Below are 13,927 nucleotides of genomic sequence, written 5' to 3' on the forward strand. Positions count from 1 at the left end.
TTCCAAACAGCCTCTTTAGAATAAAAAGAGAGGGAAGCAGAGCCAGAATTCAAGTCCTAACCATAGATTGGAAAGAGGCTGATGGCTCCAACAACCTGGCAGATGAGGGTCACCTGGGCTGCTAGGGGAGGCTTTGGGCCCGTCATCTGGATTTTCATAGTTCTTACTTTAGAGACTCAAGTGTATGATCACCCTCTCCCTTTACTTCCTCTTCTTTCACTTCTGTTTTTGCTTGTATTTCTCTCTCTCCATTTGCCTCACAATCAATATTTTCTGAAAAAAATAATGAGGTCAGTTGCTAACTATACTGAACACACTTACTGTTCTAGATACTTCAAAGTCTAAGGGCCACCCCATAACTCCTTTAGATCTGACTGTTGACGTCAGTCTAATTAGTGTGGCCAAAGTACTCAACACACTAACACTGGTAATTGATTCGAAGGGACGATTTGTGGCTGGTTTCTGAAGGGGGCTGTTGGGCAGCTAGAATTTTACAGTTGTCTTGCCTGTAGGCCTTACGAACTCTTGTGTTGGAATTAAGCCAGAGTTTCCAGATTTGGCAAATAAAAATTTAGGATCTTCAGTTAAATTAGAATTTCATATAAACAACAAATAATATGGAATGCAATATTTGGGACATACTTATATATGCTAACATGGCTGCTTAAGTTCTAAGCACGGTATCCACATTCTAAATGAGCAAAAAAGAGGAAGGAGGCAGAGGGCCTGTCCATTCCCGTGAAGGGTCCTTTCCTGAAGTAATACCTTATACTTAGCCTACAGGTGAGAATTTAGTCACATGGTCACATCTAACTACAAGGAAGGCTGGGAAAGTAGTCTTTATAGGACAGCCACATGCTCCGTTAAAAACTGAGGACTGTTACAGAGGAGGAAGCAGGAAGTAGATATGGACGGTCAACTAGTCATCTCTGTCAGAGAAGTGATGGAAATAAAGGCATGTTTGGAGGTAAATAAATTGAATTGGATTGAACATAATGAGGCCGATAGTGGGTTACAAAAGGAAAAGAGGAATAAAAGATGTTTTTGGATTTTATTTCAACCAGGTCGTTTATGGAATGAAGGTCCCTTTGAACAGAAATGGAAAACACAAGAGAAACACACATTCAACATTCATTAAATGTATACCACAAGGTGTTGTAAGGAAGGTACCATACAGATAGCATAAGAATATGACACAGTTGCTAACCAAATCTAGTAGGTGACAGAGTAGTCTTCCTCCTTCCACTTTCTTAGATTAATTGCAGGCGTTTGTTGTTATTAATGTCATTAAATAAAATGTTTAGCATGGTGCCTGGCAAACAGTAAATGTTCAATAAATTAATGCTTAATATTTTACCTATATTTTCTAACGGAAGAGTCATCCACAAGATCAAATGGAAAATACAAGTATAAAAGTTGAAGCGCCTTGTGAAAATTAGTGAGAGGGGCTTTCTGCAGCGGTTACAGAAATGCAGGACATGGAAACCATCCTGTAAACCAGCTCTGCTGGCTGAGCAGTGATGGAAGCCAGTCTGCTTTCCCTTGGAGGAGACAGAGTAGCTGTGGGCTCAGTGTGCCCTTTTGGGTCTTCCAGAAAATTGAGTCTACAACAGGAGGAGAGAGGGGCAGTAGAAAGACCCTGGAATAAAATTCAAAGATGAAGATACTCGTAAACATTACGGTTTCAGTGCTAGCTGAGCCATTCACAGCTTTAAGGCCAAGGACAGCAAGGCAGTAGTAATTCAGTGATGGAGCACCGACTGAGCCAGGCACATGCAAAGTACTTCCAACTACATTATGTCAACTCCAGGGTGGGAGATCTGGGGGTGAGGAGTAGAGAGTGGCTGCAGACAGGGTTGTCTAAGGGATGGTTCCCACCTTCTCTGGCAGGAAAGACAGACTTAGAAATAACTCAGATATAGTTAGATATAGTGGGAAAACGTGACAGGGTGAAAAGTAGAGACAGTGTTAAAAGTATGGAGAAGGGAGAGGTTAATTACAGAAAAAGAGCTAGGGATAATTTCTAGAAGGAAGTGGGATTTGAGCTGGGCCTTGAGAGGTAGGTAGAATTTCAGTATTTAGGGGAGAGAGGAAAATTTTCAGGCAGAGGGAATATCATTAAACAAAGGTGTGAAAGGGTTGATTGTGAAGGACACAGTGGCTCAAGCTGTAGTGTATACAGACCTGTTCTACCCATGGCAGTTGTACATTGGACACAAATTGTGGAAGGCTTCTTATGGCAGGTGGAAGATTTATGGCTTTACCACAAAAGCAACCATCTGAACAGCGTAAAAGCAGGATAGATCTGTGTAGATGGGAGGTGGTAATGGGGAGGATGGGCTGGAAAGGTTAAGGGTCAGAGATATGGAGCCCAGTTCTGAAGCTATTGTAGTAGTACAGAGAACTATGGAAATAAACGTTTGCGTAAAGGAAAGAACACAGGGGTCTTGGAATAGCCTTGGTTAGAATGGTTATCAGTTACTTTTTCTTACACTGTATTAACAGTAAGATTTCCTTTTGCTTCAACACTTAATTCCTTTGTTCAAGACTCATCTGAGCAACTAAGGTAAATTAAGTCTCATTACATGTTCTCTAAAATACTGCTTAAAATTATATCACAAGTTTAGTGTGGAGAATCAAAAATCATGTGTGAAGCTCCTGGTGAACGGTGATCACTCAGGAAAAGATATTTTACGTTTCTCCCTTATTTGTTCTAAGGACAACCTGTGGGGCTTGTGCCACTTCTACGGCCCTTTGCGTTGTTTTGCAATACCTTGTTTCATCTGTCTGCCTTCTTCCTGGATTGTGTGTCTCATCAGGGCTTCTGGAGTGTCACGACCCCGGGCTCTGTATTCCTGGCCTCTGGGACGAGGCTTTGCATACAGTAGGCTTTCAATAAAAGCGTGTGCGCAAACTGGCTGTGCAGGGCGAACACGGCGGCGCAGCGCACTCCGCAGGTACCCGCCGCCCGCCCGGCTCTCCTGGTCCCGCCGGAGCAGGGCGCAGCGGGCACATCCCGACCCTGTTCAGGGGCAGCCAGGGTCCCTCCTCCCGAGGGGCCCCGGTTAGGCGACTCGCGTCCCACTCAGAACAGAAATCCCCTCCTGCAGGCCTTCGGAGGCTCGCTCTCGGGAAAGCTCCCCTCCCCCTTCTTTGGCCCTTCTTCCTGCCCCGAGGAGCCAGGGCGCCGTTTTCCAGAAGCACCCGGGCCGGAGGCGGTCGCGGAGCGGGGCGGTGCGCGTGGGTGGGCTGGGGGAGGGGAGTCCAGGAACTTTGAGTCTCAGCCTCAGGGGCCGCGGTGACATTCCCGCCAGCGCCACCCGCAGTCGGCCACTCGGCCCGGACCGGGGGATCGCAGCCGAGAGAAGCCGCCAAGAGAGAGACCCGGGGCTACCCACCGCGGCGGCGCGCGAACCGGCCGGCAGAAGACGTGTCCGCGGGCATGGGCCGCCTCTGGCTGGAGCCGTGGCTGCCGCAGCTCCTCTGCCTCCCGGGCCTGGCTCTGGCCGTGGCCCTGCTGCTCCTGGTCCTGTGTCTGCGCGCCCAGCGCACCAGGTAAGCACCCCCGCCGTCTCGCCGCGAGGCGCAGCGGACCGGGCCACGCATGCGCCCTGGGCCCTGCGGACCGCGCGCGACCCAGACGGCCGAGGGAGTCCCCCCCATGGTTTTAAGCGCAGATAGTGGAAGCTTGCTGTGGAGCACCGGCGTCTTTTGGGATCGTGTGTACTGACAAAGGCTTCTCTGCGTCTTCCTACTACGTACGCATACATATTCAAGCGTTGGACCGAATTCGATTTGCTGCTCTACTACGAGTTGTAATAAGCCCTAGGTTTGCATTATACGTGGTGCAACACACGTGGATTCCAAACAGGCATATTTTGGTGCCTTGATACAGTGAGTTGATGCTTATGGCCTAGAATTCATAGAGCATTTCAGGAGGGGAATTTTCTTACATTTCATTCAGGTAAAAGTGAAGTTTTTCAGGAAAATGCCAATGTATGGTATGAACAGTAACTCTGGATGCCTCTCTGTGCCTCAGTTTACCTCATTGTACCTCATCTGGGCAAAGGAAATAATAGTCTCTCATGGGATTTTTGTGAGTACTAAATGAGTTTATAATGTGTATTTTATGCATTTGCTCTATTTTTATTAGAACAAAACAAAATGACAATAACAACAACAAACCCCAGAAGTGTGTCACTTTCTTTATCTGATTTGAAAAGTGGAAGTAGGAACAGAGAGTTCAAAATAAAAGCATTTACTTTGAAATACTCTTATTTTCCCTTTCTTACTGGGTGGTTTTTTCATACTACCAGACTCTTCAGAGTTTTTGAAAAACAAGTAGGTAAATTTTATTGAGTGGTAATTGCTAGTCTGTGATTAGATATCACATACACTCATGCACACAAGGGTGTATGTGTTGGTATATATACACACACATATATATGTTTATGTATATATGAGTATATACATACAGATGTGTGTGTGATATAGGTTGTTTCTTAATAGTTTTGGGAAAATGGCACCATTGTACTGCATTCGAATACCTGTGGGCATTTCTAGAATGCCCATGGGATGAATACTCTGAGAGTTTTTGCTTTTTTTCCCATGTGAGTTTTCAGTGATCTTCCTGGAATGTGCCATGCCCTCTCCCAGGTTGCCTTTTCCAGTGGCTGTGCTCTTGCTTTAGAGCCCAAAATGAGGATTTAAGAGCGTTAACTTCAGTGTTATTTGATCCTATGTAGGTTCCATCTTCCTGTTTATCTACAGTGTCAGCCAAAGCCAGTTAAGATGTTCTTCTAGGTATGCCTTTAAAGAGAGGTGGTAGATAAGAAGGTTGTTTGTTCTACTCCTATGTTACACGCAGGGCAGGAGCGGGGCAAGCTGACTGAGGCATTCTGGATCATTGATGGTGATCATTGGGGTGAGAATGTGGAACTTCGGGGACATTTGGGAAGGCAAAGGGGCAAGGTCAGCCTTCTCTCCCAGCACTCTGAGACAAGGCTTATCTTTCTCTCTACCACTAGAAATATTTTGCTGAGGTGTTCATGCCATCAATTGCCAATTCCTTCCAAACAAGAAGACTATTTAATGCTGCAAATCTACAGGGCATTGAATTCTAAAGACGTTTGATTGGACTTCATTTCAGTGTATGAAAGATAGCTTCATTTGTCCCAGTACAAAGATGGTCATGTTCTTTGTTTTTTCTGTTTCTTATGTTTGGACATTTCACTCTAAGGCTCTAGGAAAATGCTCTTTATGATACTACCACTAACAGGGGAAACTATAGTTGAGAGTTCCTTATATATTCATACAGATTTGTTTATGCTTAAACTAATATGTTTGAATATATGTGAGTGGAAATGTAGGAAAATATGTTCTGTGTTGCAACTTTCTTCCTCTAGTTTACATTTTAGACACCTTTCTATGTCAAGTTATTGAAATCATTATTTGTAATGATTGTACAGAGATACACCACACTCACACACACAAATGCACACACATACATGGATATCTTTGGGCTTTTGTGGAAACATTTATGTAGGATCGTGGAGTTGTTGTTAAAATGTATGTGTCTTCTTTACACTTTAATACATATTGCCAAAATAGTCGTAAGTCCCAATTTATGTTACTCCTAATGGTCTATGTAAGTATCAATTTCCCCATGTCCTGTCAATACTGGTATAAATTATTTTAATTTCGCCAATCCGATACATAAAGAAAATAAACTTCATTGTTATCTCAATTTCTACTTATTTGCTTTTGAGGGAATTTGGGTATCTTTAAAGGAGATAATTGTCTCTGTGTTGCTAGGGCATTAATAATAAATGATCATTAACTATTTGTTTTTTGATCATTTTGTTGTTAGTGCCGTGGAGTGGATTCTGACTCCTACCCACCCTGTGTACAGCAGAGCGGAACCCTGCTCAGTCTTTTTTTGCACCATCTTCTCACCTTCATGTGCTATATCAGACAGTGCTCCACTACTATTCATAGGGTTTTCATGACCAATTTTTTCTGCAGTGGGTGGCCAGGTCCTTCTTCCTAGTCTGTCTTAGTCTGGAAGCTCCTCTGAAAGCTGTCCGCTATGGGTAACCCTGGTGGTCTTTGAAATCCTGCTGGCATAGCTTTCAGCATCATAGCCACACGCAGCCACCACAGTATGACAACCCATAGATAGTGGTGTGGTTCCCTGACCGGGAAGTAAACCCTGGCCCTGGTGGTGAGAGTGCCATATCTTAACTGCTAGAACACCAGGGCTAGCTTCTTGATCATTAATAGCTCTCATATAATAGGAATTGTCACACTCTTTTATACCTGCTGCAGTTATTTTTACTATTGTTATTATTATTTGTTTAAGAGTTTGTGTATATACCTCTTGCTTAGAAAGCCCTTCTACTCTCTAACATGATAAAAAAAATTCACCAGTTTTCCATCATCACTAATTTATTTTAAAAGGATTTTACACATACATATGTTGTATTTTTATTCTCATTCCAATTCCATCCTTTGAAAAATTGTCTGAAAAGTTTATAATATAGCATATTATAGGAATGCTGGATGTTCCAAGGTAGACATTTAAATGTTACTTACAAAATTGGTAAAATTTTAAAAAAATGGTAAAATCCAGCTCAGAGGTCATTTGTTGCGATTGGCCAGCCGTCATCCCATTCCACCTCTTGACTACAGCACTTTGATTTCCTTTTGTGAAATTGTGTTTTTCCTTGTTGGATATGATGGGTGAGACTGTCAACCACAGAAGCCAGTGCTGTAGTCCTCAGGAGAGATTGCAGTGGCTTGGCCTAGGGTTGTCACTGTAAAGTTGATGGGAAATGGTTAGAGTCGGCATATATTTTTGGAGAGTCAACAAGACTCACTAATAGATTGAACATGATGTATGAGGGAGAGAAAAATCAACAACAAAGTTTAGGGGTCCCCCCCACCCCTTGTTTTTTGTTTTTTTGTCTAATCATCTGGGTGGATAGTGATATGATTTCCTGAGATAAGGAAGGTTTGGGGGAATTGAGGAGATCAGTAATTTTGTTTGAAGGCATCTTAGGTAGGTAGTGAGGTATGTGTTTCTGATGTTCGGGGGAGAAGTTCAGGCAAGATATATAATTATGAAAGTCACAATATGGAAATGACATGTAAAGTCACCTGCATAGATAAGATCACCTGGTGAGAGAGTTTGATGGAGAAGCAGAGGGCCTGGGCCCTTTCCTTATTGAAGAATCTGGCAGAGGAAGAGGAACCAGCAAAGGAGACTGAGAAGTGGAAGCCAATTACAGGGGAAGAAAACCAAGTGCATATGGATAGGGTCCTGGAACCTAGATAGGGACATATTTCAACAAGTAGGGGGACTTATCTGTGTCAAATGCTTCTGAGAAGTCTAGCTAGTTGAGGACAAGGGAATGACCATTAGAGTTGACAAGATGTAGAATTGATAAGAGCTATGCAGAGAGTTAGTGGGAATGAGAGCCTGTTTGAAGTCGGTTGACATGCTGTCCTACAATACTTTCTAAGATTTCATATTCAGACAAGAGTGTAATTTAGTATTATGTTTCATATCCCTTGAGCCAATAATTCCAGTAATTTTGCTTAAAAGAATTTCTCCTAGTGAAATAATCATGAAGGCCCTTAAAGATTTTACCACAACAGTGCTCATTAGGGCTGCTTATAATAATGAAACATTAGAAAAAAACTAGATTTCCAAAAAATATTGGTTTAGTTAAAGAAATTCTAGCGTATTCAAATAATAGAAAATTATGTAGCCATGAAATATAATGTAAAATGTGTGAAGACATGGAAAGCCATATTCAAGATATGTTAAATGAAAATAATTATAAAACAGGATATGTTCATGTACAGGGTGTCAGTGGCCTCCAGCCAAAGGGCACTAGGAACTCACCTATAGTTGAACAAGTTGAGTTATTGCTTATTGCATTGAGAAAGAACACACACCATTACTTCTCAATAAAAGTGTTAGAGAGGACCTATTTGTAGGATTTGGACTTATGTTATATGATTTTGGGTGGGGTTCAAGGAAGCGAGGTTTTGCCCTGTTGGTAAGAGATTGTGAGAAAACAGGGACTTTTCTATGACAGCTTAATAAATTTCATCTATATGGCAGGAGGAATGGATTGAAGTTAAAGCTATAATTGGTAAATAAGCAACAGGCACATTAGTCTTTAATTAACATTAATTAGCAAGATTTGGGAGCTGTTTGGTGGTTTTATTGACTTGGACAGTGTTCATGATTTTGACTGCATACTTAGAAATGATTACAAATTGATCTTGTTTTTGTCTTTATCCATAATGGTCACGGAGTGACTTTGTGTGATGTTAATGTTTGTGCAATTGTTTATATTCAACAAAAGAACACAGTGTCCTAGCAGTGAGTGTCAAACAAGGTCCTCGATGTCAGGGGCTGCTTTTATCTTTCTTAAAAGTATAACGGGCTGTAAGGATATGCCTCATATATTTTGAGGGTAAAATTTATATACAATGAAATGTGCAGACTTTAGGGGTACAATTTGATTAGTTTTCCTAAATGTATATACCCATGTAACTGTCATCCCAAGCAAGATATGGCATATTTTCATTGCCCTAGAAAGTTTTCTCCCACCTCTTTCTAATCAGTCCCCACCCCTGATCTGACTTAGTTTTGTTTCTTCTTGAACTTGGTGTAAATGGAATTTTAGTTTTTACTTTTCTGTATGGCTTCTTTCTCTTAACATAAAGATTTTGAGATTCCCTCATGTTGTTGCATGTATCAGTAATTCATTCTATTTCATGGTGGAGTAGTTTATATTTTACATGTATAAATTGTGGTCTATATATATTCATATATGTAATATGGAATGCACATTACATTTATTTTGTGTGAGTGTATGTATATCACAATTTGGTCATTTTTTCTGTTAGTGGACATTTAGTTATTTTCAATTTGGGACTATTATGAATAAAGCTGATGTAAACATTCCTTTATAAGACTTTTTTCAAAGACAGTATCGTTTTCTTGGATTAAAACCTAAAACCTAGGAGAAGGTTGATGGGTCATAGAGTGAAGACTTTTCTACCACAACCATTTTGGAAAATTGTCACTTTTCCAAAGTAACTGTACCAGTTTTTACACTTCCGCCAGTACTGTATGAGAGTCCCATTTGCTCCACATCTTCACCCATATTTGACGTGGCCTATCTGTTGGTTATAAGCACTGTCTTTCTAGATTCTGTATTTTGTTGTCTTCCCTGAAGAGTGTTGAGTTTGGTTTTAGTGTGCAGACGCATTTCTGGCTGATTATCTTGAACTTGTGGAAGCTTAGTTTTATCCTTTATAAAGATAGATCTATGGAAAGCTCCAGATATTTACCTAGCTTCTCTTTGATAAGATTCAAACTGTAAACGCTTGTCTCCCCAGCTGTGAGCAGCCGCTGAAATCTCTGCTCTGTTCCTTTAATCTTCCAGCTGATTCCTTCCACCGGGCTCTTTGAAATCTCCCCTGCAGATGCACACTTCCAGGATTGGCCAAGAATTTGAGGGGTGTTTACATGCATATTTTTTCTAGATTTCTCTCCTTGCTTTCCAGCCACTGCAGTAGCCCCAAACTCAGATACCTCAATCAGTATTATGGTAGCTGTTTGCCTGAATTCCAGCTGTCTGCACCATGCAGACATGGAGTGCGCTCAGGAGAAATGCTGTTTGCCATGGCCCTAACTCATTATGGGTCTGTTCAGTAAGGATTGACTCCCCTCCAGTATCTGCCTTCTTTTGCTTGTTCTTCAGTGAATTTAAATCGTTTTTTGTTTATTTTATATTTTGTTATCTGTGAAAATGTTAGGTTAATTCAAGCTACTTCGCCATTTCTGGAACCCAAACTCAGACTTTTAACCATGGTTATATCTAGGTGATGGATTTTTCTTGGATAATTTTTATTTTCTTTTTTATGCTTATATGTATTTTTAAATTGCTATCAATAAATATGTATTTCTTTTATAATACAAAAAGAATGATACATTTAAAATAAAACTTTGAAAATTTCTTTTAAAATGTTTTTAATCTTTGTTTCCTTTGGAAGAACGAGCATTCTGGGTTGGTAATAGTAGTAGGATTCAAACTTAGAAGATAGGATTTAAGTGGTGCTAGGAAACCTAGTTCATTTCCAGCAAGTCATTAATAATATGATACATGTTTTTGTCCAATAATTAGATGCATACGTTTTTTTAAAAATCACTGTTGACTTAGAATTAAATATAGACACCTACTTTCCAAATTATTGTAGACGACAACATGTAAAAGCAGAGTCTGTGTAGCAAGGCAGACTTGAAAACAAACATGTCTCTATTATTCTTTCCCTACCTTCCCATCCCAGGAAAAAATGACGAAAGTTAGTCCTACCAAAACAATACAAAATGGTTAAATTCTTCTAAATAAATGAAATAAAACGTGGCACTAAATAATATGTTTCTTAAAGGGGACACTTAGAATTAAAGCGTTTATAAAGAACAGGAGAAAGTGTTTACAGGAAATATGATGAGGAGGGGGCGATAATACAGATTTTTTATTTTGGAGGAAGATTAGTCCTGAGCTAACATCTGCAGCCAATCCTCCTCCTTTTTTTTTTTTCTTTTTTCTTTTTTTGCTGAGGAAGACTAACCCTGAGCTAACATCTGTGCCCTTCTTCCTCCACTTTATATGTGGGAGACCTGCCACAGCATGGCTTGCCAAGCAGTGCCATGTCCGTACTTGGGATCTGAACCGGCAAACCCCGGGCAGCTGAAGCAGAATGGGTGAACTTAACTGCTGTGCCACTGGGCTGGCCACTCAGATTTTTTAATCTTACAGTTGGGGACATCAGAAGTCTGAAATGGACTTTACTAGCCTCAATCAAGGTGTTGGCAGGGCTGCATTCCTTTTGGTGGATCAAGGAGGAACCCATTTCCTTGCCTCTTCTATCTTCTAGATGCCACCAGAATTCAAATCTCTTTTCCATACTCTGACACTCCTTCCTCTTTCTCACAAGGACCTTGTGATTATATTGAACCCACCAAGATAACCTAGAATAATCTTCCCATCTCAAGGTCTTTAATTTAGTGACATCTACAAAATGCCTTTTGCTATGTAAGTTAACATATTCACAGGTTTTGGGGATTAAGACTTGGACATTTTTGAAGGACGTTATTCTTCTATACTCCCTCTGACCTCCAAAGTTTTATGTCCATTTTATGCAAAATATATTCACCTTATCCCAACATCCACAAAAATCTCAACCCATTACAGCGTCAACTCAGAGTCTAAAATCTCATCTAAAACTCATCAGCACAAAAGTCCCAAATCTCATCATTTTAATCATCTAAATCAGATGTGGGAATCTGGGTATGATCCGTTCTGGAACAAAAATTCACAAGAACCTTGTGGGTCTCCTATGTATGTAGCAGGGATTCACTCCCTTTGACGAGAGGCTTCTCCACAGATATTTTTTGGATAATCCCATTTATATTCCTGGCTTCTTTTGAGATGCTGAAGTGAAACATGAGTCACATGCCTAGTATTTTCAATGGCTACCTAATACTCTGTATATATGAATGAGTATATATGACTGAATGCTCCAACCTTTTGATTCCTTCTAGACACTAGCAAAAACTGTCCAGCTACATCCTTGCCTTTCTCTCCAGAGCACTCTTTTCTGACAGTGAATCTTCTGGTTTTAGTGTCTTTGCAGTAGGAATGGGCTGAGAATTTCCTAAATCATCAGTTCCTGGTTTTTTGCACTTCACAGTTCTTCTTTCATCTATATCTTTCCTCTCACATTTTACTATGAGCAGCAAGAAAAAACTTGGCTTCCTCTGCAACACTTTGCTTAGAAATCTCCTCAGCTAAATAGTCAAGCTTATAGTTTAAAATTTTGCTTTCCACATAACTGCAAGACACAGTGTAGCTAAGCTTTCTGCAACTATATGACAAGAATCCTTCTCCATTTTCCAATAACATGTTCCTCATTTCCTCTGAGCCCTCACCAGCAGTGCCTTTAATGTTAATATTTGTACTCACAGTCTATTTATGATGATGTACGTATTCTTTACCGTGATATATATGTTCTTTACCATGCTTCTCACTTCCTTCTGAGTCCTCACTAGGGGAGTTAACATCCATATTTTTACTCACCATCTGTTCAAGGCAATCTCGAGTTTTTCTATCAACCTTCTCAAAGTTCTCTGCCCATTGCCCAATTCCAAAGCCACTTCTGCATTTTTAGGTATTTGTTACAGCAATATGCCACTTCCAGGTGCCAAAATCTGTGTTACTTTCCTCTTGCTGCTATAGCAAATTGCTACAAATTTAGTGACATAAAACAACACAGACTTATTCTCTTACAGTTCTGGAGGTCAGAGTCCTACTGGGCTAATATCAAGGTATCAGCAGGGCGAATACTGGTGGAGAACACTAGATTCTGAGAACACAGCTGAATTTGCACTGGGTGAAAGAAATCTTCAACTAGAAAAACACCTCAAAGATTGAGCCCCAAAGAGGACTCCTCACCAGATGACATTTCTATACTATCTCAGAAAGAATTTCCTTCCTTAGCAGGAGATTGAAAGGGTCCACGCACTCTGTGTGACTCACCAGTCTGACTGACCTGTCTGCGTCATCTTCCTTAACTAGACAATGGAAAAACAGCTATCACACAAGATAGATATGGGAAGCAGGGGGCATGAGAAATGTGAACAAATTTTGAAAAGTGAGAAGTCGCTTAGAAGACAGTTGGCTTACACCATTAAGTTTCCCTGGTACTTCCCAGAGACCTCTTCTCCTAATTGCTGTTTGGGGGCCGAAATGTGGGATGGGTTTCCTTCCCTCTTTTATCCCTGTCCCCCAACATACATATCCCAACACCCCCAAAATTCTGTAATTGGTGAGAAGTAAGATTCAAATTCTGTTAAGATAAATTTTAGTCCAAGTAAAAATTCAGTAATTTTTTTGAGTTGTAAGATGTCAAGGTCAATATGTAGATAGCAAGTGTTTTGAAATGTTGATTGGTTGACATCACTGTATCACATAAGTCAATTATTTCCTGTTTCTAATTACTTGATTACTCCCAAACAAGACCCTTGGTGCTCTAAATCCCTCACATTGTTACAACTGCCAAGAGAATGAGAACTGGGTCGCCATCATTTTTCTTGTTTCTTCCTCTTGTAGCAAAATATAAGAAAAGGATATGAGCAGCTGGAAGGAAAGTCATTTTCTGCTCAAGAGCATGCAGAATTTAAGGTGGATTTTTGTATTGTCACATAGGAGGTGATAGCGAGATCTCCAGACACATTTGCGGCTCTTTATTAGAGGTCTAAGCGGTTACTACTTGGTGCTACACTTAGCCTTATTAAGCTGTAGAGTCTGGATTGGTCATGTTACCATTTGAACAGATTTCAGGTTTGCTTCACTGTTTTATTTTGTAACTTAAAAGAAAAACGGTCCTGAAGATAGAGAATATTCCTGTTGTATAATTAGGAGTATGTGAGCTTTGAAAAACAAATACTTTGCTGTTTGTTTTGTGTGCCGTTCAAAGTGACCATTTAGTGGGTCGTGGGGAGTTCAGAACTGCTAGTAGGGTCAACATTGAGGATTGCTCAATGCTATAATCACATTTTGCTGATAAGTCCTGACTATTTCTTTAAATAAGAAATCCATTTGCATAAGAGAAATGAATTCAGAATATATGCTGTATCAGCATATATCTCTTCTCTCTATCAGAATAAAATCTTGGAGTGCCGACCGTTTATGTATGTAAAGTCAGCCATGGCTCAGTGCTTCCCAACAATGCGGCCTTCTTGTAGAAAGCCATGTAGTGGAAGGGAGACAACATGACCAGGGAGCCAGGTGGACCTGGATCCAAAATCCAGCTCCACTGCACTAGAATGTTGGCTTTTGAG

The 13,927-nt window shown here is 40.6% G+C and overlaps 1 protein-coding gene and 1 long non-coding RNA gene across 3 annotated transcripts in view; one reads left to right on the top strand and one right to left on the bottom strand.

Moving 5' to 3' along the window:
• The window catches only part of LOC106834316 (uncharacterized), a 192,555-nt gene extending 189,613 nt beyond the window's left edge, over window positions 1-2,942 (bottom strand). Inside the window, exons 1-2 of the long non-coding RNA XR_011493177.1 lie at window positions 2,774-2,942; window positions 168-273 (exon numbers count right to left, since the gene is read on the bottom strand). This is a non-coding gene — a long non-coding RNA (uncharacterized lncRNA). The remainder of the gene's footprint in view (window positions 1-167; window positions 274-2,773) is intronic.
• Window positions 2,925-13,927, top strand: part of CYP7B1 (cytochrome P450 family 7 subfamily B member 1) — a 174,779-nt gene continuing 163,776 nt past the window's right edge. For both annotated transcript variants that reach the window (XR_011493176.1, XM_014845890.3), the window contains exon 1: window positions 2,925-3,555. Coding sequence is in view for 1 of the 2 variants with exons in the window: in XM_014845890.3 (XP_014701376.1) it covers window positions 3,443-3,555 (113 nt within the window). In the remaining variant the exon portion in view is untranslated. The remainder of the gene's footprint in view (window positions 3,556-13,927) is intronic.

The sequence above is a fragment of the Equus asinus genome, chromosome 12 (genome assembly GCF_041296235.1).
Source record: "Equus asinus isolate D_3611 breed Donkey chromosome 12, EquAss-T2T_v2, whole genome shotgun sequence".
Classification (NCBI taxonomy): domain Eukaryota; kingdom Metazoa; phylum Chordata; class Mammalia; order Perissodactyla; family Equidae; genus Equus; species Equus asinus.